The sequence below is a fragment of the Furipterus horrens genome, unplaced genomic scaffold, assembly GCF_987537825.1.
Source record: "Furipterus horrens unplaced genomic scaffold, mFurHor1.1.pri manual_scaffold_2, whole genome shotgun sequence".
Classification (NCBI taxonomy): domain Eukaryota; kingdom Metazoa; phylum Chordata; class Mammalia; order Chiroptera; family Furipteridae; genus Furipterus; species Furipterus horrens.
The window spans coordinates 179570289-179595175 of NW_028327172.1; the positions used below are offsets into that span (position 1 = coordinate 179570289).

General features: G+C 34.7%; 1 protein-coding gene across 5 annotated transcripts in view; it reads right to left on the reverse strand.

The window, feature by feature from the left end:
* ADGRL3 (adhesion G protein-coupled receptor L3) overlaps positions 1-24887 on the reverse strand; it is a 463877-nt gene that overhangs the window by 201383 nt on the left and 237607 nt on the right. For all 5 annotated transcript variants that reach the window (XM_090266824.1, XM_090266822.1, XM_090266821.1 and 2 more), the window contains exon 7: positions 15391-15471. In XM_090266824.1, coding sequence (XP_090122950.1) covers positions 15391-15471 — 81 coding nt within the window. The remainder of the gene's footprint in view (positions 1-15390; positions 15472-24887) is intronic.

The following is a 24887-nucleotide window of genomic DNA, read 5'->3' on the forward strand; positions in this document are numbered from 1 at the left end:
CCATCGAGTGCTTATTAAGTGAAAAGGTGAAAGTTCTCCACTTAATAAGGAAAGAAAAACAAATTTTATGCAGAGGTAGCTAAGATCTATGGTAACACAGAAGCTTCTCTCTGTGAAACTGACCAATTTTTAAATTAAACTTAATCATAGGTATGTATGCATAAGAAAAAACATAGTACATATAAAATTTGGTACTATCTGAAGTTTCAGACATCACCTGGGAGTCTTGGAATGTATCTCCTGAGGATAAGGGGGCAGGGACTACTGCAAGGCATTTTTTTTTTTTTTTTTAGGTTAGATACCCTTCAATCAGTTTCTGCAAATGAGTCTAGTTATTGTTCCCGAATTCCCAGCTGTTTAATGGATCTGATTTAATAATGGTTCTAATTATACCCAAGAGGGAGAGAGGGCTGCTTACATTTGGACTTATTCTATTCCTACTGAACTGAAAACAACTCATATTTTGTTGTCCTATAATTTAAACTAGGTGCTATATCTCAAACTTTTCTATTAAGTTCAACGAGCATTTATTAAATGATTAGTGTTCAAAGTAAGATTTGTAAATATAATTATTTATAGTCTTTTCATTGTGATGGTGGATACCTTGAATAAATTATAATTAGACCACAGGCTTCCTTCATGTTGCTATTATAAATTTATAAATTATTGTTTATAAATTTATAAATTACTATTTTCTATCATTTGCTATTTCATTAAATTTTAAAAAAGATTTTTAGTTTTATTAACATTTTCTTTTCTTTACAAACACTTAAAGTATTTTATGGTATATTTTCTTGAATTTGCTTTGTTCCTTAGCAGAAATTAAGCCCTATTTTAGTGTGTATGATAACTGTGGCTACTTACTAATATGATCTTTAAACATCTTAAATATAGCTGGAAACAAAAAGGTAAAGTATTCACCTTTACAGATTTTTTAAAATGTAGTATGAACCAAGAGCCCTTGCAAGAATTACGCTAATTATTTTGCATAAGAATTCAGTGTAGCCCATCTTCTTCCTACCACTTATAAAATATGCTATATTCTTCTATTCTCAGTCAGTCTTGGCATAACCAGCAAAAATAAAATGAATTTAAGGATAAAGATAAAAAATAAATGTAGATTTTTTCTTCTTATTTTCAGATGGTGGTGGGTCTTGACAGTTTTTATTTTGCCCGCAAAAACATCCAAGGTCTTGCCTGCAGGATACCTCAGATAAATATGTGGCTCTCCATAAGCCTGATGATCAGAAAGGTAAGAAATACAATGATTCTGAACTAATCAAGTATAAAACCAGATTTTCCAATAAAGTTCCAAATTATCAAGCTGATTTTTTTTTTTTTTTTTTTTTTTTTTTTATGTGGCAAATTCAATGAAGATGTGAGAAAAATACATACATAGCAACAGGAAAAAGAGTGAATTACCAGAGGTCCTTGCCAAGTACCAGTCTGGTGGTTTAGAACAGTCACTGAGGTCTAGTCGGCTATCTAGTGTTTGAACTTCTATGTGAAGCTTCCCCTGCAGGTTTTGGCATTTGTTGCCAGCTGACTGAGCCTTGCTGCCAGCTCCCCATGGATTCTGGTTACACTTTCCCAGGGGTTCAGATCTGTAAAAGGCATCAGTCTTGATCAGTTAATTTGGGAGCCTGCATCCCTAAAGTGTCCCAGCCAGAATTATCCTAAGTCACCTTAGCATGGGTTTTCGCCAAATAAACCTTAATATTATCATTAAAAGATTATCTACTACAACATGAGTACCTTAATGAGCTTTCCAGTCATTCAAGTCAATGGGATGTTCTGTGCACTAGTGCGTCTATTGACCACTGGTGCCTACACAGAGAAGAAGTCAGAGGCAGCTATGTCTATGCCAATTACAAATGTGTCAGTGTAGTGAGACTTTGCAGTTGCATTCTTTTACAGTACCAGAGCCTTTTAATTCTTTAGGATATTAGGAGTAAACTCCCTGTTGTCCCCACCTATTACCTATGCCTTATTTCTCCTTGATGACATTTTTCAATTGTGTAAGACACTCCTTCCAAAACGCATGGCTTACTTAAGTATGCAACTCCAGTGAAAAAGTTAATAATCCTCTGCCACCTTGTTTCCCGTGTAGGTAATAACCTTCATCACACTGAAAGCAAAAGCTGGGTGGAAGCCTGCAGGCCCATAACCTTACGACACAGGCAGAACCGTCTTTTTGGTAGCTCTAGCCTTTCACATGGTAAGACGATCATAATATGGTGTTGGTACTAATGTAGATTCATTCTCATACCATCCAACTCTATTATCAGTTTGTTAATATTTTCCTGTCTGCAACATTCAGATTTTTCCTAATCTGGAAGGTCTGATATATTATTGACTGCAAAACTGTCTCTGAGGTTCATTTTCCCAATGAATGGGTCTTATCCTCCCCCCTGCCCTAGGGTCCTCGTTATTCAGCAATTGAGAGAACTGTGAAAGGAACTTTTTTAGATAGTAATTTCAGTTGGGAATCTTCTCAATAACTAATGTTTTCTCTAATAGTAACCTTGAAAACAGACACAGTGAAGCTCTGACCGTATACCCCTAACTCCAAAGAAAGTGCCAGAAGGTCCTGAAGACACTGTTATGGGACATTCATTTTGAAGGCCAGCAAAGCGCCCTGGCTCTTTTGTATCTCCCTCAGCTCCTCTCTCCCAAATCTAAGCTTCTTTTTCTTTTCACTGCCTCTCTTGTACATATCTTGTTGATAGCGACATGGTTGAATATATATGTGTTTATATGTGGACAAGCATTTTTTAATTATTATTATTATTGCAGCAAAAACACATAAGATGAAATTTACTTTCTTAGATTTTTAAATGTACACTACAGTCTTTTTCACAATATGCACGGTGTTGTATAAGAGATCTCCAGGGAGTTTTGTTTTCTCCTCAAATACATTGTCACTTTGCCCAAACCAAACTTCAGTTCTATTGTAAAGGAAACTAAAGAATTGCATTATTATTGTAAATAGATATGCCCATTATCACATGAAGTTTTATATCATATGTAATTCACATTTGACCTCTTTTCAAATTTCGTAAATACAAACACAAGATCTTGTATTCTAAAATCCCAAAAGGCAATATCAAGTTAATTCCATGTGTTTACAAAAGGGACCAGTATTAGGAGAAGAAAGTTTACAGTTAAAGTGACATGGATGGACCATTCATTTGCATGGCCACTAATTCCATAGGGCAACTAATCATAAATTAAGTGTCTGACATTCAGTAATAGATGATTATATCTGACATAATGAAGTTTAATGGAAGGTTCACACACTGCTTGACTATTAAGTGCCCATTTATTGTCCCAGCACCAGGTGTGATAGTGATAGGCTATACAAATCATCCAGAAGAAATGTCAAAATAGGCTTCTTTACTGATAAAGCACCATGCATGTTTATTAATAGAGCAGCTTGTCTTAGAACTGGCCCATCTGCTCATTTAAAACAAATCTTTTTCCTATAAATATTTTAAAGTTAAGAGCATGACCGCTAGTAATAGTTTTAGAGTGATAGGAATGGATAGGGAAGAAAAGAAAAAGGAAAATAACTAGAACTTCAATAAAATATTATGCTCTTTCTTCTACCTTAAATATGTTTAACAGAAGACAGGGCATTTGCTCTAAATTAGTGTTGAAAGGTTGTAGGCCTTCGGAAAAGGTCCAGGCTCCAGCTGTTGCTGGTGCCAAATGGAAAATGGCAATTTTCACCAATGTTTTCAAAGTACACATTTCAATGAAGTGCAAAATGAAGTACTCAATCAAAAAATTCTCCAGAGTAATAGTTCATATGCATTTAAACTCATCCAAAAATATTTTAGCAGGGTAGATTTTATAAAGAAAAATAATGCCACAGGGCTTTTCTGGAGGGAAGATTTTAAAACTGAGGACTCACTTCTTAAAACCCATATCCTGTAAGATAATCAAGATCACATTTTTATATAACAGGGGAAACAACAGACGTGAAACAAATGCTCGCTTTTCTTTTTCCTTTTTCCTTTAAGAAATCACAAATGCAAGGCGAACACATTTTCCAGCTGGAATTCTATGCTTTTATGGGTTCATGCATTTGTAGGGCAGCCAGTAGCTCTGTGTTCTGTCTTCAAGAATGGATCTAACAAACAAGTATGCCCTGAGGTGCCCTACTCAAATGAAAACGCACATTTGAAATGAAGAAGTGCAATTGTTCAAAAGAGTGAAGCCTAGGAAAGGCATGGACCACTTGGAAACCCGAGGTGGTTTTCCCTCTATGGCTTTGGTTTCATTTATTCATTCATTAACACCTAAATAAAGTGTGGCAGTCATGCTTTTCAGGTTCCAGAAAAGAACTGCATCAAACTCAGCATCACATAAATCCACTAGTCATACTTTTCTAAATAAATTACATCTTGAAATAACTAACCGCCTGGTAACAAAAGGGCTGATTCAATTACCTGCAACAGGCTAAAGGTCTCTGATACCCTAGAAATTATTATTTTTACATCTCCTATAAACTAAAAGAAAAGAACTTCCAGTATTTTGCATTACTTTATTTTTAAAGAATTAATAATGGATAATGTTTAGTTTGAACGTGAATTACTTATCTTACAGAACAATATCGATAACTGTCTAAATTTATGAAAATTAGAAATCAATTATCCTTTTTTTTTTCCTTTCTTAACATATCCAACCAATGAACAAGACTTTTTTCTGCTTTACCTGTCATGTATATGACACCATGTCTTTTTTATTCCCATTGCTAATGCCTTTTAGGTTACACTCTCAAGAACCCTTTCCTGAAATGACCTACCCATTATCTCTGATCTCAGTTCACCCTAAACACTGGAATCTGTCAATGTTTCTACAGAGAAGTTGCATTAATGCCTTCTGTCCCTAAAGTCCTTTGTGGTTGTCCAATATATACAGGATACTCAAAAGTGCTAGGTGTAGTACACAAGAATCTGTTATAACTTGAGCTACAAATCCTTTAGTCGGTTCCTTTCTTCCTACTTTACTCCATACCAAATACGGACACTGAAGCCTGCCCAGTTCCAGAGCTGATGCAGGCTAACCTGACCTATAAATTACCAGCCTCACAATCACCAGCCATGTCTAAAACTATTCTTGTTTTAACAGGATCAATACTCAGTGTGCCTACCATAGAAATTTTATCCTTATGGATTCAGCAAATACAGTCTTTTCCTTGGTTATCTGTGAGCAGCAAATGCTCTTCCTCCCTGCAGGGAGTGTACCTACAGGGCTTTAACTGGAATCCAGGCCTGTGTTCCCTCCTGCTTCTAAAGGGTTTAGCATTTAGTCCCACAGCTATCTGAATTCACCAGTTTTCAAATTCTTCTGCTGCTTCTGGGTCAGAAACGAAAAGCTACATGTTACCGAGAGGCCAGTAATGTGGAAAATGGAGAAAAAGAAGGAAAGTGAATCTTCAGAGAATTTAAGTGGTAAGAGGGAAAGAAGCCTCTCTTGTAAATGACATTTTAAAGAAAGGCCACACCAATATGATGGGATTTACCCCTCTAAGCCATTCTCCATTCTCTGTGTAGCTAGAGGCATCTTTTAAAAATCGAAATCAGATTATGTGTTATTCTGTGTAAAAACTCTTCAGAGAGCTTCACAGCTCTTAAAACCCCAGCTGCTTCTGTGGTCCACAGGCTCACAAAGATTCTTTGCTTGACCAAACTTCAATTAGGCTCCTGAACCTTCTCCTGGGCCCATCTGTGAATCCAGTTTCAGCAAGAAACTTGCTAAAGCAGTTTAACCAGAATGCCCCACCCTGGATATCTGATTACCCTCCTTATCTGATCTGGCTCCTCATCGGCCACTATCCCCTGCTACCGTGACCTGTCTACAGCTAGAATCCTATCCAGTGCTTCCAGAATCCCCTCCACTCCGGATTTTAGTAATTTTCTCTTTTTTAAAGTATAATTTATTGATTATGCTCTTATAGTTGTCTCAATTTTCCCCCTTTGCCTCCAATGCCCGATACCATCCTTCTCCCAGCCACCCCCCCAACCCCCACTTAGTTCATGTCCATGGGTTGTGCGTGTAAGTTCTTTGACTTCTCCATTTCCTATACTATTCTTAACGTCCCCTGTCTTATTTTGTTCCAACCAATTATGTTTCTTAGTCCCTGTACACTTTCCCTCATTCTCCCTCTTCCCTCTCCCAACTGAGAGCCCTCCAAATAATCTCCATACCTATGATTCTGTTTCTTTTCTGGTTGTTTGCTTAGTTGTTTTGTTTTTTTGTTCATTTAAAAAAAAATTAATTTTTAGAAGAACCTGATGCCAAATGTAATAGGAGCACCTCCTCCAGTGAGAGAAATTGCTTTTTGCTGGACTCGTAGGAATTGGAAATAATTGCTGTACTCAGAGCTATAACCAACAAAGAGAACAGTGCTTAGTATTGAGGCTGTGAAGTAGCTTTCAGTGGGAAGCCACTGCTGTGTGAGGTGTTATCGGATGAATAACTAGGAAAGTCAACACTTCTCCTACAGAAGCATATGCCTTTGCACAGTTAAGGAAACAAACCCCCTTTCTTCAAGTCGTGACATGAAGGTGGGTGTTGCATCTGTAACAGTCCCAACCCCTACTGTCCATGTATAAACATGCATCCAGAGAAAAGGGATCTTGATCTAATCACAGACAATTGACTCTAAGAGGGAAATATATTAAACATTTTAAAATTGACCAGATATAATTTTTATAATAAGCTATATTCTAAATCTATTTTCCAGTAAGAATATTTACATTAAAAAAGATATTTCTAAGTGATGTGCATGCACATGCATGTGTGTGCACCATGGAACTGAAACCTTGCAGCAGCGGGTATTCAGCAGGTGGATATAAGGGGGACTTATCTGGCAGTCAAGGTCAATTCTTTCTTCACCCCATCCCAGGCTTTGGTGGTGGCAGAAAAAGTAGTGGCAGTTAACACAACTATTAGCCAATTGTCTCTCTGCTGCTCCAGGCAGTAATGTAATTTGTTTCTAGTATAGGAGGTATAAAATAATTTTCTGGTAATTACATAAATAATACCACATTGGGGAGAAACTTAAAAAATAGAATATTTTATCACAAATAAAACATAAATTTTAAGTACATTAGTTTATAAAATATTACCAGAATGTCTGACTTCTTTTTTCACAGTATGATTTTAGATACCTCTTTTGAGACAAAAAGTAAGACATTTTATGAAAACAATCAAAGGTAACAGAGTAGCAGTAGAATAAAGACTTTGTATTTTATAAAAGAAGACAATAGACACACCAAAACATTTATTGTCACTGGGCAATAAATAGCATTAAATGTTCAAATTCCTTGTGTCACAATGTGTTCTTAAGAAGAATAATAAAGATGGTAAGGGATTTTTTTATCCTCTACTGTGGATAGTCAGTTACCCCCATCCCTTGCTGATAATATACTCCATTACTAATTACTGTCTTTAGTATGGGGTTTTGGAAATTAAGTCTAAGTTCCTATTCTATAGTTGAAAAACTTCCATAGCAGATTTTTATAGATGCCTGAGTTTGAATCCTGCTGAATCATGTATCTGATACTAAATACTTGCCTAATCTTTATGAAGTTAAAAAAACCCTCTCTGTGTCTCAGCCTTTTTCCCCCCTATAAAATTACTATAATAATACTACTTGCTTCATGAATTTGGTAAATTAATGAAATAATAATCCATGTCAAGTGTTTAAGTGGAGCTGGGTAGATATTAAGTGTTAATATTTAGTGTTCATACCAAGTCCATTCACAATGGTAGTATCTATTAAAATATCCTGAGGAGTATTATGATAGGCTCTCTTCTGGAATTGGGAGAGAAGGGGTCATATATAGATAATTTTTAGTTTGGACATATGATATAAAATTAATTTGGTTATTAATAAATGTAACCTATTATTATTACTGACTAGCAATAATATCTCAGTGTAAAAAGTTGTGACATTTAGAAAATACAAACCATTTTCTCTTTGAACAGGAAAAAGTAGTTTTTAGCCTGAATGAGAATAAAAACTAAGAACAAAAGTAGTATGTCCTGGAACTTAAGAGTAGCAATATTAGAAGTGGGACAGGGAGGGAGGAAACATGAATTTGAGAGAATGGAACCCTGATCAGCTGCTTTAGAGACATCCTAATTCCCATGATTTTCCCTTGCCTTGAGCAACAGTTCCATGGGGGACCATTCTATTCAAGACAAGGGACATTCTCATGGGATCTTCTGTCTTCCACGTCACTTCTGAAGGATTATGTTCAAATCACAACAATATCAAGCTTGCATTTAATGCTCTTTGAACACTAAGAATATCATTCCATTAGCTAATAATGAAGTAGAATTCAAACCCTATCTCCATACTCATTCAGGCTCACTGAGAGACTGCCAAGATATGCTGACTAAGAACCTAATGTGAACAACTATCAGATCACACTACTCTCGGGAATAGTTATTCTCAATATATGAGGTGTATATTACAAGGAACCTGAAAGAGTGTGCTGAGTTATTTCAAAAGGTAAATGTTGGCTCTTAAACAATAACTTAATACATATTTGGAAAGTATAATTTATAAAAACCTCATGCTTATCCTTAACAATATTGACTTAAATTTATATTTTACCATTAAATTTATATTTAACTTCAATTATGTTCAACCCAAATTCAATTACTACTACATAGTATTACAATAGTATACTTGATGCTAGAAATACAAGCTATACTCACTTCCTCTATCTCGTAGCTGTTCATAGTGTGCTTTAAGGACAGAAAAAGTGTTTGGCATTTACAAGTGTAGGAATGTGGTGTTTTTTTAACATGGTCAATGCACTCTGTTATATCCAAGTTTCTTTTTTATGCCTTTGGGTTAAGAGGGGCTAAAGCTAGGGAATTATGTTCTACCATATAATGTCTGCTAATGAGATAAGTTATTGAGGTAGAAAAACCCCATTATGAATATTAAAGAACAGGCCTGGAAACTCCTCAATAAGAATGCCAGATGTCTTGTTTCTGTTTTATTTTAATCAATTTCAAATGATTTTACATTTTGTAGATAATGTTGTATGTTAAGGTCTCTAATATGTGATGCTAAATCTTTGGTTATAGTCCACTTTTTAATATAGATGCATTCGGCAGGACCATCTGTTTATTTTAAGCTTAAAAAATATTTTCAGTGTGTGGACTTGCTGACTATAATTCAGTTTCCATGCTAAACTTAATGCCTGGCACTATTCTAGTTCATTGATTATATGCTAATTAAACCATGTTTATATTACTCAGTTTATCGTAGAAAAAAAGAACATAGATGCAGTTTCTCAAATGTTCCCAAATATTTTCAGTTTTTCTATGAGTATAAATGGTAACTGTCAACAGTTAGCAAATGCAAAAATTATATTTAGTATTAGACTTCTGAAGAAATATAGGACTCTACTTAAGAAAGATTATACAAAATGTTATACAAATTAAAAACAATGCTGTATCCACCAGCTTTCTACTAGTGGTTTAGCATTTTGGAAGGTGAAGTGTATCTGGTAACTCAAAAACTTTTTTTATGCAGCAGAACATAAGGATATCATCCTTAGTAATAAAGATGAAGAATGCTTTTGAGAAGTTCATCTTTTTTTCAGTTATTAAAAGGAATTCATCTAACCTGAACTGCTAGATATGTTAAAGAATAACTGGGTTGGGTTCTGTAATTGACTGCTAAGGCTGTCACCAAATTCTATAGGAAAACAATGAAACCAAACAAAGCCAAAAACAAAATAACAAAGTTAACAGCTGGAGGGGATGCCCCAACTGTAGATTTGATTGTCATATAATATAAAAATCTGTTTAGGATTCTGATTCAGCTTCCAACACAAAGTCTGACCCAACTATTTTCATTGAGTGATCCTGACTGTAAATAGACATAATTCTAGGATAGAATATTTTTCATGGGAATAGTTAGGAGGTAAAATAAAGATCTGGGAAGAAAGGGTAGTTGCTGATGACACATGACCTTCAGAATTGGAACTCTTAAAGAGCCCTTCCAACAACTCCATTGTGCTTCCTTACACATCCACTACAAAATTACCAAAGTAGTCTTTCATTTCCAATTATAATGTATAAATTTGGGAAATATGCCTGAAAAGCACATAGGATTTTATTTGCATACAAAAATATATAATCAATCCCATTAAATTAACTACAAAATTGTTACACAATTATTTTCATAATGAAAGGTTTAAAAATAATAGTGCTTCCAGATGAAGATGTTTGTTTAAAAGTCTTAATTAATGAGACATATGGCAAGAAAAATTACTATAATGGTGAATGCTGATTCAGGATCTTTTATGAAGTAGTTTATAGTGAGGGCTGTGACTATTTTTCTATTTATAGTGGTAGCTCTGTTTAATTACCTTGTAATGTATTGTGACATTAATGCACTAGTAAACTATTGGAATTTACATCCCTATTCAGTAATAAAACCTATAAATTGAAGAATGCATATAAAGTCACCACAGGCATAAATTATGTGAACACATGCCATGTATGATCACATTAGGTTTAAAGAACAGAATCTCTCAAATTTACTCATTAGTGGGCAAGTGCCTCTGAATGGATATATTCGGCTACTTTGAAATGCTGATTACAGCATTTTATTCCAGGCTGTTTGGTAAGAATATATTTTCCATATGGTTACTAAAAGCATGTTGGCCACAATTAAAATGCACAATACCAAACAAAACTATATCATGGCAAACAGATGGATTAATTTCACAAAATTAAATGAGCAAAACTGAAAGAAATCAAGAAAATTGAAAGGAGATAGGATGGTGACATGTGAATTAAAGCCAAAATGTTTCATACATGGTGTAGAACTTGAGGGAGAAAAAAAAAATTATACCTATATCTATATGTATATTTTGAACAATTATATAATTATTTTTCAAAATAGGGTTTTAAAACACAATTTCAATCTTAACAATAATGAGATTGCTGTCTCAAATACTCAAAGCTCAATCACTATTTTAGAGAGTAATAATTCCAAGTGATCCAAAAATATTTCAGATGAGAACAGAATAAAATGGTAAAATATCTGAGCAATATGGTGTGTTATTGTATGTTAAATGAAATTTTCTATTAAAAATTCCAATTGCTAATATGGATAACTATATTAATACATTGTTTTTGTCTAGCTTGATATATATCAAAAATTAAGTATAATTTTCCTATAAAAATATAGTCAAGTCTATAAAATACACAAGAATTAATTTATAAAGCAGTAGTTCCTAAAATATTAGCAAACATGTAGACAAGAAATAAAATATAGACAAACAAAGGGATGGGAATATCTAGCCATATCTTTCATATTTATAATATGTATAAAATTATAGCAGAAAAATAGAAAAAGAAAAGCAAAAATGGTTAGCTAATGTTAGTTTTCAGGCAGTTCAGAGGATATTGTAATGTAATCTTAAACAAATTATTAGAGATGAAATTCTGAATTATTTTAAAAAGCTAATTTATCTTATTTTATTATTTCTAATAAAAAATCTGTAATATACATGAGAGGTTGTCTCTCCTCTCTCTCTCTCTCTCTCTCTCTCTCTCGACCATATATATATAGTCTGTTTGGAAAAAGTTCAATCATTGTTAATATAACAAGAAGAGTTTGTGTGTGACATTGATGTAGCAGCCAAGGAGAGTGGACGGGAATAACTATTCGGATGATTCAGAAGGCTGCAGCTATGGGCAACTGGTAATTGACAGCTTCATCAGGACAAAGCGCTAGCTCATGTATCATGTTTTGTGCAGTTTTTTTTTTTTGTGAAATATCAAATCACCAATGCAACACAGCCCCTCTACAGCCCAGATGGTGCCCAGTGACTTCTGGCTTTTTTCAAAACTAAAATCACCTTTGAAAGGGGAGAAATTTCAGACCATCAGTGAGATTCAGGAGAATATGATGGTGCAATTGATGGTGATTGAGAGAACTGTGTGAGGTCTCAAGGTGACTACTTTGAAAGGGTCTGAGGTGTCTTATGTACAATGTTTCTTGTATCTTCTTCAATAAATGTCTCTGTTTTTCATATTGCATGGATGGATACCTTCTGCACAGAGCATACACATATACACAAATATTATAGATATAGATATATGTAAATAGATATATAGTGTAGTTCATTTGTAAAATTTGATTGCATATAAACATCAACAACAGTTTATAGTATAATTAAAAATAAAATAAAAATGATAGGTGATAGTTGAAAGGAAATACTTTATAGTTCCAAATGAATGGTATTATGCCATATCTATACCATTTTCAACATTATTTTTGAAATAAAATACTAGATTTAAGAAAAAAAAGCACATGACTGCAATGTTATTTTGGTGATTTTTACAAACCTCATCTAATTAAAATTTTTTTTTTAACTGTAGGACTATGGCATATGAGCTAGTGACTATAGCTGCAATTCTATTAATCACAGTGCAGGTTAGGAGGGTCTCTGTATTAGTGTAAGAAGAGAAATGATATGAGGACAGGAAGTTTTAAAGACCATCATTCTAAGGCCATTCAGGTCTGCTTCACTTCAAAGCCCAATTTCCTCCCATACGCCACAGCAATGAACCCAGAAATTCATAGTAATAGCTACATTTTATCTAGGGCCTACCAGACTTTATTCTATATTACCCCTAATCTTCATAAAGATACTGTAAAGTTCTTATTTCTCATCTTCTGTATACTAGTTGAGGAAACTAAAGAAAGTTCTAGAACTCCCAAGTTTAAGTTTGTTTATTAGAGCTAAATCCTTTCATTGTATGAGTCAGTTTTTGTCTTTATTTCATTCTAAATTTACTTTACTCTATATCTGCCTAATTATGATAGTTTGGAATGGTCCAAATTCCTCTCTCTCTGTCTTCATGGCCCTTTGGATTGTAAAATGGAGTCCATTTCTGCTCTCTGAAGTCTTGGGTTGGTTGACTTGCTTTGGCCAATGAGACACAGCAAACATGACACAAGCAGAGTCCTGAAAAATATTTGAACTTTGGTACTTGCCTATGTATTGGTGAAAATCCTGTCACCATGGGAACGGGCCTGTGCTAGGCTGCTGGATAATGAAAGCCATATGGTCATCACCACACAGGACATCAAGTCGACTACTACGTGTGAGTTCCCTCCCCTGCAAAACCAACCAGCCTGCCAACAGCTCAATATCCAGGTCAGCACACACGTGACTCAACTGACTCTGAAAACTATACCAAATGTTTCTTTTTTTAAAGCCAGTAACTTTTAGTGAGTTATTACACATCCTATCCAAGATCTTACTGTACTCTTCCCAAATCATACTGAGATCATGTCTGAAAAACTGAATTATATTAAAGTCACCAACTTGCATAAGTAGACTTCCATCCTTCACAGGAACAACATTCTGCAAAGAATTAACATATCTAAAACAGTGCATCAATGTAAAATTCATCTCTTCCTCATGGTGAGGGATTATGTCAGAAGCACCCAAACTGTTAATCAATATCTAAACCTTAGAGGCATTTCCGCTCCTTTCCTTGGTCTTTTCAAGATATTCCTCAGACCCTGTCATTGCCGTCAACACAGTCCTAATTTTTCAGTCATCTTTTACCAGTGCTACAGAATCAGCCTCTCTCTGCCAATCTCTCATCACTTACACTGATGGCATAGATGTTTTTCTCATATCCAGAACCGATCATGTTATGATGTACATCCCACTGACTTAGGAAACATTTGTAAAAATTAAGAAGATGTCATCATTTTTTCCCAGGATAAAATACAAACTCCTTGGCATGTCATACAGAGTCCTTCACAAGGTACCCCACTTCATCTTTCCAGTCTTTTCTGTTAGAACTGTTGCTATGTTGATGTGCATCTAGTGTATTTCCTTATAAATACCACAACTTTCACATATTTATGTTTTGTTTCATTCCACTTCTTGGGATTCCCTTATTGTCCCCACTCTCTTTTCTCCTTGAAAGCTGATGATGCATCCTTTAGAATCTAGGTTGTCACCTTTAATTTTATCCACATAGAAACTGTTGCTTGAGTGCCTACTATGCGCCAAGCGCAGACCAGTAGCTGGAGGAGAAATAATAAGGACAACACTCTCTGCCCTCAGTGACCTTATGGAAGAGAAAGGGAAATGAGCACTGAAAAATAAGGGACAATGTCATAAGCGTCAAAGCTGAGCCACGCACAGGGGGCACTTGGGGGACAGAGGCACTCACTTAGCTCCCCCCTAGTACAGAGTCACAAAAGCTAACGAGGACAGACTAACAGCAACCAGAGGGAAAGGGGTGGGGGAGTAGGATGAAATAAGGTAAAGGGATTAGCCAAAGAACATCTGTGCCTGACCCATGCATGGACAGGGACCACAGTGTGGGGCTTGAAGACTTCTGGGTGGAGTGGGACAAAGGGGAAAAAACACGGACAACTGTAAAAGCATAAACAATAAAGTATAATAATAATAACAACAACAACAGCAATAATAATTGCCTTGAAACACTGGTAAAAACTTAACGACTTCTTTAAAGGTTAGAGACTCCTGGCAGAAGAAATAACATGTATAGAAAATATGCTCATAAAAGTCAAACCAAATGATTTTTAGTGTAGCAAGTAATTAATACTTTTGAAGGTATAAGAAAATATATTGTATTACTTTAAAATAAAAAATTAACCTTAGGGTATTTGATATTAATAAAATAAAAAGACATGTCTATATCATTAATCAGTACTTCTTAAAAGCAGAAACACAAATTCTGTATTTGGATTATGTATTTATAATGTTATTTCAACTTTTATTTTGTATGACTAGTTTCTTGAAAACCATTTTTAAACATGTGGTATTCATTTAATATATGTAATTTTAATTTATATGTTTTAAAACTAAATGCTACTAATAGTATAATTACTTTTTTAAGAGAATAATAATAAAATATAAAATATCAATTTGTAAGGAAATAAATATACTAATTACTTAGATTAAGCCATCTTAATTAATAAAAAAATAACATTACAGAAGAAGAAAGTTCCAATTAAAAAAGCAATGGTGATCTGGTAATGTCTAAATCTAAGTTGGTTTTCAACTCAGCTTCCACGAGCTGAATCACTATGTGTCCCTATTTCTTATTTTGCTTTACAAAGATTTTTCAGAACAATATTTAACATTTTAACATTGAATTTTATAAATAAGACTTATTAATTCTGTCATCAGATTTCTCACACACCATTTCCTCCTGCTTTTTAAACAGATTCTGCATTATAAAATGCAGGCTTACAATAATCATTAATTTAATTGATTGCCTTCATCAAATAATAGAGTTCCATTTTCCTTAAATGAAGAAAAAAAAAAAACAAACAAAACTCACCTCTAACAGGGGTTCTTTCTAGCTCAGAGTCAAGGTGAATTGGTGGAGAGATGTATGATACCTGTCCATGATGTGCTTGTCCTGTGGATCCAAACAGAAACATTAGAGACGTAGTATAGTAGTTATGTCTTTTTACTTTTTAAATTTTATAATGTCACATTATCTCTCTCCACACTGAATTAATAGCATTAGAGAGTGCAAACAGATCTGTCCAAACACGGAAACACTATGTGTCATCCCAACATTAACCAATGAAATCAGTCTTTCGTATATAATTCAGTTTTTGTTGTTGTTGTTGCTGCTGTTGTTAAATTACAATTTTATTGTGGAGTGACTCTTAAAAATACAATTAAAATGATTTAAGAAAAATGAAATGGAAAAACCAAACACAAAGACATACAAAATACAAGTCCTGATTTTTAATTGTTATACAGACATTAAGTACCCTATCAATCTGTTATATATTTTTCAACGCACTCTCAATTTCTTCACTTATTCATTGTAGATCAGTAATAAACAGGGTAAAGACTAGCATCAATGTCAGATAACACTTTGAGTGGCAAATATTTTAATAACTTTACAACCCAGATTAATTTTTATTTTTATGATTTACTTACTTTCTTTAATAGAATACTACTCCTGTTTACAGTATTTGATGAAAAAAAAAAAAAAAAAAAACCACAACATAAAAAACAGGGAGATGAAGTCATTCTTTCTTGTATGCAAAGCATTCTGAAAGCTCACAAACATATTTGTAATATACTTTCTGTCTTACAAGTTAAAGTATTAAAAGTTGATTTGAAGGATGAGAGATTGTTAAAATAATTGCTATATTAAAAGCAAAACTTTTTTTTTCTAATATTTAAAGCAGCTATAGTTCATATAATGATGATCCAGTACGCAATTTGGATTTAATAACAAGAAAGCATGATTACAGAGTCAGTTCAATTTCTGAAGCTACTTGATATAAAGGTTTGGGTAGAAGTGGAAGACACACTTCTTTCTTTGTACAATGGGAATATGCAGTTATATTTTACACATTTACCATAGCAATTTACAGGGTTGTTAATCTCTTTTCCCAAACAAGGAAAGTTAATGACACATAGACTATGATAACAGTTAGAGTAACCTTCCCATTTCAAGTAATATTCAACTTGTAATAAACTCTGCTGATTCCTCTTATGAGGCACATTTCAAATAATTAATATGGCTCCCTGTTGATAGTAGCTGCTGTTGCTCCCAGCATTCTTGTAGCAAACAGCAGACACAGTGGAGTTGCTGTAATATACAGAGCCCCTCATAATTGTAACTAGAGTATTGTGTATTCACTGGCCATGTTTCAATGGAACACTAAATGAACTATTATAAAGGAAATAAGACAGTGATTGTGCATTGTTAGCAGTCCACATGTAATATAGCTTATTAAAAACATCAGATTATCTTCACTATAAAAACATCTGATGTTTACCTATGTTGCATATTTAGTTGCAAAAACATTTTTGTTTTTAAGCTCCTGTGTCATCACTGGTAAATTGCTTGGAAACTTTATTGATCATGTATATGAAAATAAAAATCATTCACTTTATATGGGTTCTACATAACTTCATCACATAAAATAATATTGATTTCATGTCTAATCAAGGAACATGGCTTTGACCACAAATAATAATAACTGCCATGCACTCAAAAATACCTCAATTCCTTTTATGCAACCAACATTACTATGAGAACTTAAAGGTAGGTGCCAAGTTAATATTTTTTATATATAAGAAGTAGAGGAGAGTAAGCAACTTGCTCAAGCACATGCAGCTAGTAAATAGCAAGGCCAGAGGCATTTTGACTTTAAATCTATGCTAAACCTAGAAGAAATATGTATAGATTTTAGTGATTAAAATCTGATAAATACAGATTTTGAAACTGTCAACTCTACATTCAGAGTGAAGTAAAGGGTCCCTTTAAGTCCACATGAGTCTCTGGTCTCAGGTAAGCATGTAACTTTAAGAGCTCTCAACATGGATACTTTAGGCAGTACTAGGTCACAGTGTGTATGTCCCTAAAGGAAATAGGATATCAAAGAGCCAATAGAATAAAATGGAGATTATTGATATTTAAGCCCTGAATTTACACTGCCATAATTTTCATTCTCTCTCCAAGGAGAAATCTAGTAAACTGCAGGAGATGAAGTGTGGCAGGGAAAGCCACTGTGGTAGGAAGTGACTAAAACTCTTAAGGCTTAGGAAAAGGTCTGAAATGTGGTAATGGACTTCAGTCTGGTGATTGAGATTTCTAATCTACAGAATAAAAACTAAAAATGATGGAGGTTGCTATCAACTGACTATTAAAAAAAAAACTTTTTCTGTTCTCTTTTTCTACTGCCAATACTTGCATATCAGAACACAGATACACATTTTCAGAACCACAGAATTTGGAGGAAGAATGTTATCTGATAGATTATAGCCCCAAACCCACATTTGAGAATGAGAAAACTGTTGCTAAATTGGTGACATTCAAGAGAGAAATGAGGTGGCCGTTGTCAACCATGATGCCAGAGAACAGGAAGAAAGGCAATTCTCTATGGTATCCTTCTGAAAACTGCCCACAACCCTCATCCGCTCTTACCTCAGAAGCCTTTCTTAGTAAGCCATCATTTTCAAGGCTTGTGGGGCATGATCTTTCAATTGTGCTAAGGCATTAAAAAGAACTAGAACTGTTTATTTATGAAAACCTGTACTTTTCCCCATTAGGCTCTGTATACAAACTACAGGTAGTTTAGTAGAACAGGTAAGATTGTGCCTGGGAAACATAAATGCCTGTATTGGTACCTAGACTCTGCTACTTGTTAGCTATATAACTATTAGCCACATAAGTTAGTTGCTAATGCCATCAACTATCAAGCTGTTTAACTTCTAGCTGTCTCAGATATATAATGAGATTATAATAGAGCTGATCTCATAAGGATGTTTTGAAGACTAAATTAATTTTACACTTATTTTATAATTAGAACAGTGCTTAGTACATAGTAAAGTACTTAAAAAACTTAACTATTATTATAAATTAATTCTTTCAATTATTAATTCATTAATCAATATTGCTTCAGTGTCTAATACATGGTTGACATACATCACACAACAAAATGAAAGATGATCCATGCCCTTATGTAGGGGGAGACAGTGAGAAAGTAACTTACACAATAAATACATCAATGATATTGTATGTACAGGATGTCAAAGTCAATGGAAACAGATTAGAACAGGCTAAAGGGGATCTGCATTGGGAGGGGCAGGTTGCAATTTTAAATCGGATGATCACAAAAAGCCTAACTTAATTTCCACCAGCAGCATTTGAAGAACTCAAGAGAAAGCAAGAGACAATATTTGAATTTTACAGGAAACTAAAAAGATAAAACTATAGATAAGGGTGCAAACCTAAATTTAATAACTAAGAGTAAAAGAACAAAATGGTGCTGGTAGCAGATGCTTTTTCCTAACACATTAATTTCAAATCTTACACATATTCATAGGTGTTCATGTGAGCAAAGAATATAAAACAAATACAATATGAAGATATGTAACAGGAAAGATGAACACAACTTTTTTTCATAAAGTAGAAACAAATTTTACTACCACAAAGTCCTTATGGATTTCTCCACTTACACCATATTTTCAACTCAAATTTACTTCATTTTCTATATAGTGTTGTAAACAAGTTTAACATTTTTTATGCCTTTGTTTTGTTTGCTTTAGAATTTCAACTTATGATCTTGATTATATTTTCTAGAGATATGACATTTCTCCTCCTTAAGAAAAATAAAACAACTACCATATTTTTGCTTCTGGGGTTTTTAATAATACAATACAATCTTTTTTAGTATGATAGTCAGTTACATCTTTGCATTTTTGCCCTACTACAATAATAATTCCATGTGGATTGAGGGAACCTATATTAAACTACAGTTAAGAATGACATAAGGCATTTTTTAAAGTTTTTCTAATACTCTGAACATAGCTAAACCTCCTCAAAAACAAAGTTTATTTCTTTGTTGAGAATAATCTCAGCTACTGATAAAAAATACCAGAGGTCAATGTGGGGTTTGTGATGATAGGAAATTGGGAATGCCTAGCATTATAACAGCTTCTTTTTTTTTTTTGTCTTCAAATCTCAGTCTGACTATAATCATCTGTCATTTATAAAGTCTCTTTTCAGGTCAAGATGTAAACACCAATCAAAAGTAATCATCAAAGAAAAGATTTGTAAAGTTGCCAATTTGATAGCTATCTTCTCACTCTGGTTTCCTTTCCTCCTTTCATCTTACTCCTTATACTTATTTTCAGTGAATTTAGTAAAATAAGAGGTAGCAGAGAAGCAACTGTATGCTGGACTTATTGAAGACATAGTCATTGACGAAAGAGCAAAGGTTACTGATGGGTTTTTCCCTGGTGGATATTATTTGCAACACAGAAAACAGAGTAATGTGAAATTAAAGTAACTTTCTTGTGGCGTGTGTGTGTGTGTGTGTGTGTGTGTGTGTGTGTGTGTGAGAGAGAGAGAGAGAGAGAGAGAGAGAGAGAGAGAGAGAGAGAGAGAGAGAGAGATTTCAATTACTGTTTCTTCAGAACCCACTCCCTCTCTCTAGTCAGTAATAACATACCATATGAACAAGATCAGATTTCTTTCTAGACTCAGGGTTAAACAATTACCATGAAGTATGATATGTAACCTTGATAGAGATGACAGAGAAGGGCACAACAATAGCATCTAACTGAGGTAAGTGACATGGGGGACACATTCAAGGAAGCTGAGACTGAGGGAATGATGAGGGAAAGGCTACAGCTGGCATGAGCACAGAAGGAGCATTATATTATAGGTGGGGCAAACAGGTCAGATGAATAAGAGGAATGGGAGACAGGGAAATACCCACAGGTTGAGTGTGGGCAAAAAAGTGATTAAAACAATAAAAATTTTCAAAATGTACAAAAATGAAATGAAGATTACACATAAAGGGAAGTAGACTATGCCACTTGAAAATATGCCACATTGGTCTATTGGTTATTCTGAATTAAAGTTTCTTCAGAAAGGACAAGTATAAGAAGGACCATCTGACCCCTCTGTCCCCCTGAAAGTAAGAAATAAATCTCCCATGTGAAAGGTACCCTCCCTCTACCAGGAGGGTAGGCGGTGTCCTTATGAAGAAAAATAGGAAATTCAGGGCCAAGAAATCCATATCAACAAACCTTGTTACTTCTTCACCAATTTACTTCACCAAACCAAACTTCATTGTTTTGTCAGTTCTTCAAAAGTTTATGATTTTTTTGTCTAAAAGGTATAAAAGCTTCCTGCTATGTTTACTCTTTTTAGTTTCATATTTTTACGGGGCTCCTGTACATTAGAAGTGAAATTTGGTTTTCTCCTGTCCCTCTGTCTCGTCGTCGGCAGCCGTCCGTCTCGAGAGATGATGGTGTAGCTTCTTAAGTGTCTATCTGCACCGCCGAGAATGGTTGTGCAGTCCGACTCGGGAGTGACACGGAATCTGTCTCCTCCCGTGTTGAATCGACATCTTGCGATGACGCTGGAGTGTCCTCTCCAGTGAAGCTGAAGCTACAGAGCCTGGGCAGGGTGATATGGAGGGTCTGCTGTTGCCCATGCAGCAGACCCCCCCTCTCTTCGCAGCTGAAGGGTCCAAGGGAAAGACGGAGTCAATACAGCTTGGCTTCAGGTGCGCCACAGGAGTTGCCGGTGTTGACTACAACGTCAAACCGCCTTAGGGACTCCGGCTCCGGATTTTCTGTCGGGGTTTACTCCCTTAGCCTTTCCCCTGAAGAGGTATGCCGCAAGGCAGTGGAGGTTTTTTGGAGTCAGAGTTTTCCTTCTCTGATGTGCCCTGACTGGAAGATCGAACCAGCGACACTTAGCTCGCAGGCCGATGCTTAATCCACTGAGCCAAACCAGCCAGGGCTCCCTCTGTCTAATGTCATCTTAATTCTTAGACCAGCCAGAGTGTAGAAGAGAAGATAGGAAAATTTTCCACCACTATCCATGCCTACATTCAACCTCATCAATGGTCAATTCAGGATCTTTATTGTCACCTCTCTGTGCCCAGGTCTCTTTTCCCATCCAGAATATGTTGAAGCAACACCCAGACATTGCATAATGCCAACTGTAAATTATTTGAGTATGTATATATAAAATAAAATAGTTCTTATTATGATACTTAAAAGCTAAGATACATTATAAAAAATTAAATTTAACACAAAATTCAATAAAGCAATTATCAAGAAGAAATCAGCAAGAATAAAACCTCTCAGCCTACAAAATATTGCATTGATCCTGATGTGGAAATTTTCTTGGATAGAGAAATTCTGTATATTTATGGTGAGTTTCAGTTGCTCACAAATATAGAGGGAAATATATTTTATAGAACCATACAAATGCTTTTCTTTCTCTCACAAGTGTGAAGAATAGACTTGGTAGTTAAACCACAAGCACTGCATTTTGGAAGCATTACTTCAAAATTAGTCCATGAAGTCTAAAAACCTACTGTAGCAAGCATTACAACACTGAATTAGAAAAATATATAGAAAAAGAAATCAGAGCACTTATCTTCCTTAAATTTCTAGTTTTTTAAAAAAATAATCCCTCAAAAATAAACAGGAATGAATATATTGGATAACTGAAGATCACATTAATAAAATGGTTATTTTCTAGGATCCTAATACTAATACTCTGGGGTAAACATTGCTTTCCATTTAAAAAACAAAATGAAGTAACTAAGGCTCCATAAGGGTAAGTGTACTTTCAAGGTTACACAATAGGGTGGATGGGAATCAGGTTTCAATTCCAGAGAATGTTCTTACTATATAGCTCACTGCCCCCACATCCTATAAATATATCCATGGGGGTGAGAAGAGAAGACAAATATAATTTTTAAAATTTAGAAATTTTTAGTTCTCTGTTTCTAGGTTACCTAAATTACTGAAAGACTAAATCATGGTACAATCAGGATTCTAAAATTATGTTTCTCAGACAATGTGCAAAATATTACATTCTATGAGATGCAAAGTATATGAGTCTTGTCCTGGTATTTATTTTTTAACGGAAGACTTAAAGAGCTTTAGGTTTCAGTAATACAGATCTACTTGAGTAATTTTAATTTCTAGAAGCTGGAAAAATGCCCCCACTCCCACACACAAATCTTTTCCATTCTATTTAAAATTGTATCAAATTTATTAGGGTGACATTGGTTAACACAATTATTCAAGTTTCAGGTGCACAATTCTATAACACATCATCTGCATATTGTACTGTGTGTTTGCCACCCCAAGTCAAGTCTCCTTCCATCACCATTTAACCCCCCTTTATCCTTTTCTAACATCACCAACCTCCCTTCCCCTCTGGTAGTCACCATACTGTTGTCTATGAGTTTTTTATTTTTCTTTGCTTAAACCCTTCACCTTTTTCACCCAGCCTTTGAAATCCCCTCCCCTCTGACAGCCGTCAGTCTATTCTATTGAATCTGTTAATATTAAGGGCTAGTCCATTGAGCATGTGAGCATTCAGGCTGGGGAGCTGTGAAAAGTTGGGTAACAAAGACAAACTGAATCAGCAAAATGGTGATGTTAGCATGAACACAGTGGTCAACAGTTACAGTTGGTCAATTCGTATGGGGCCTGCAAGAAGCTGTTCTTAAGCCTCCTTCTTTGTCAGAGCAAGTTTGATTTAGGAATAAAAGTTACCTCAAAATTTTGCTTACATCTTATGGTAAGTCGATTGATGGCCTGCCAAATATGCCCACTTCCTAATTCCCAGACTGTGAATATGTTATCCCACACAGCAATTGGCACTTTGCAGGTGTGATTAAGGTTGGGATACAGAAATGATGCTATCTACACAGGAGTTCTTAGAAGTAAAAGGAAAGCAGAAGAGTCCTTCAGCATGATGCAATGTGAGTAAAACTAGATAAGTCACTGTTGACTCTGAAGATGGAGGAAGGGGAAGAACCAAGAAATTGGGACTTTTAGAAGCTAAAAAGGACAAGGATCCTTCTCAGAGTCTTGATGAAGAACTGATTTTGGCCTGGTGAGATTCGTGTTAAAGTTCTGTTCTGCAGTAACTTAAGATAATAAATTTACATTGTTTAAGCGTTTAAATTTGTAAGAATTTGTTATAGTAGGGACAGAAAAACTAATACACATCTTACCTGGTGTTCATTTTCATTCTAAAAATCCTGTTCTTATTAACTATACTGATTATTTGGAGAGGTAATACAAGGACATGGTACATATTCAGCTGGGACAAAATGACAGCATAGAGCCAACCTGATGACCTCCCACAGGCAAACTCCCTTTCCGGTTTCCTGCATATGTCTCTCTGGCATTACTCCACACTCTGAAAACAAAGTCCCTCTCTCTGTCTCAAACATGTATTTATCTATTTGAATTGTTGCCTATAAAACACATAGATATTCTGCTTTTAAAGGTAATTTAGACCTCCAACTGCTTAACCATGCCTTCCAATACATTTAGATACTTATATTCCAATATTAAGAATATACAGTGTTCTAAAATATTATCAATAGCACAGATAACACAACATTCTTTAATCAGAAATAGAACATTTCACAAGGCACTGTAATAATTTGATAATTGCAACTAAATTATAAGTATAAAACACGGCTATATATAGTGAGATAATTAGACAAAACAAAATATCAGAGATGAAATGGTTTCTTTATAAATCACCTAACTCAACTTCTATAATTTAGGAGTAAACAGGCCCAGGCAACATACAGGACACACCTAAGGTCACTCTCTAGTACAAGGCAGTGGCAGATATAGGATAATAGTTATACAAATCTAGTAACGTGTCCTTTCCTCTACACTACTCTTTCCCTTTATCTTTTAAAAACATTATTATTAAGACTTTATTTTTTTAGGGCAGTTTAAAATTCACAGCAAAACTAAAAGGGAAAGTACAGAGATTTCCCATATATCTCCTGCCCCTGGAAGAGGTATAGCTGTTATTAGTGTTCACCCACCACAATTGTACGTGTTACAACTGATGAACCTACATTGATATATCGTTAACACCATAGTATTGGGGCTCACTCTTCCTTTGTATATTCTATGGGTTTGGATAAATGTACAGTGATATGTGTCTGTCATTATGGCGTTATATATTGTATTTTCACTGTCCTAAAAATTCTCCATGCTCCACCTATTCATTCCTGCTCTTTTAAAAAAAATTATAGAAAATGTGGAAATTTCAGAAACTTGGTTGTTTAACAATATAGGACTAAGAATGCTGTATAAAAGTAAGATTTTAAGATTTTAAGTCAATTCACTTTTTTTGAAATTATATAAGTCACTGATTTACCATAAGAATGAAATTAACAGTGAAATAATGATTATTAGTGTACCCTACTTACCCCTTTAATAAATATTTATTTTGGGGTCATGTCATTGCTATGGTATGCATTTCAGACATCTTAACAAAAATGATAA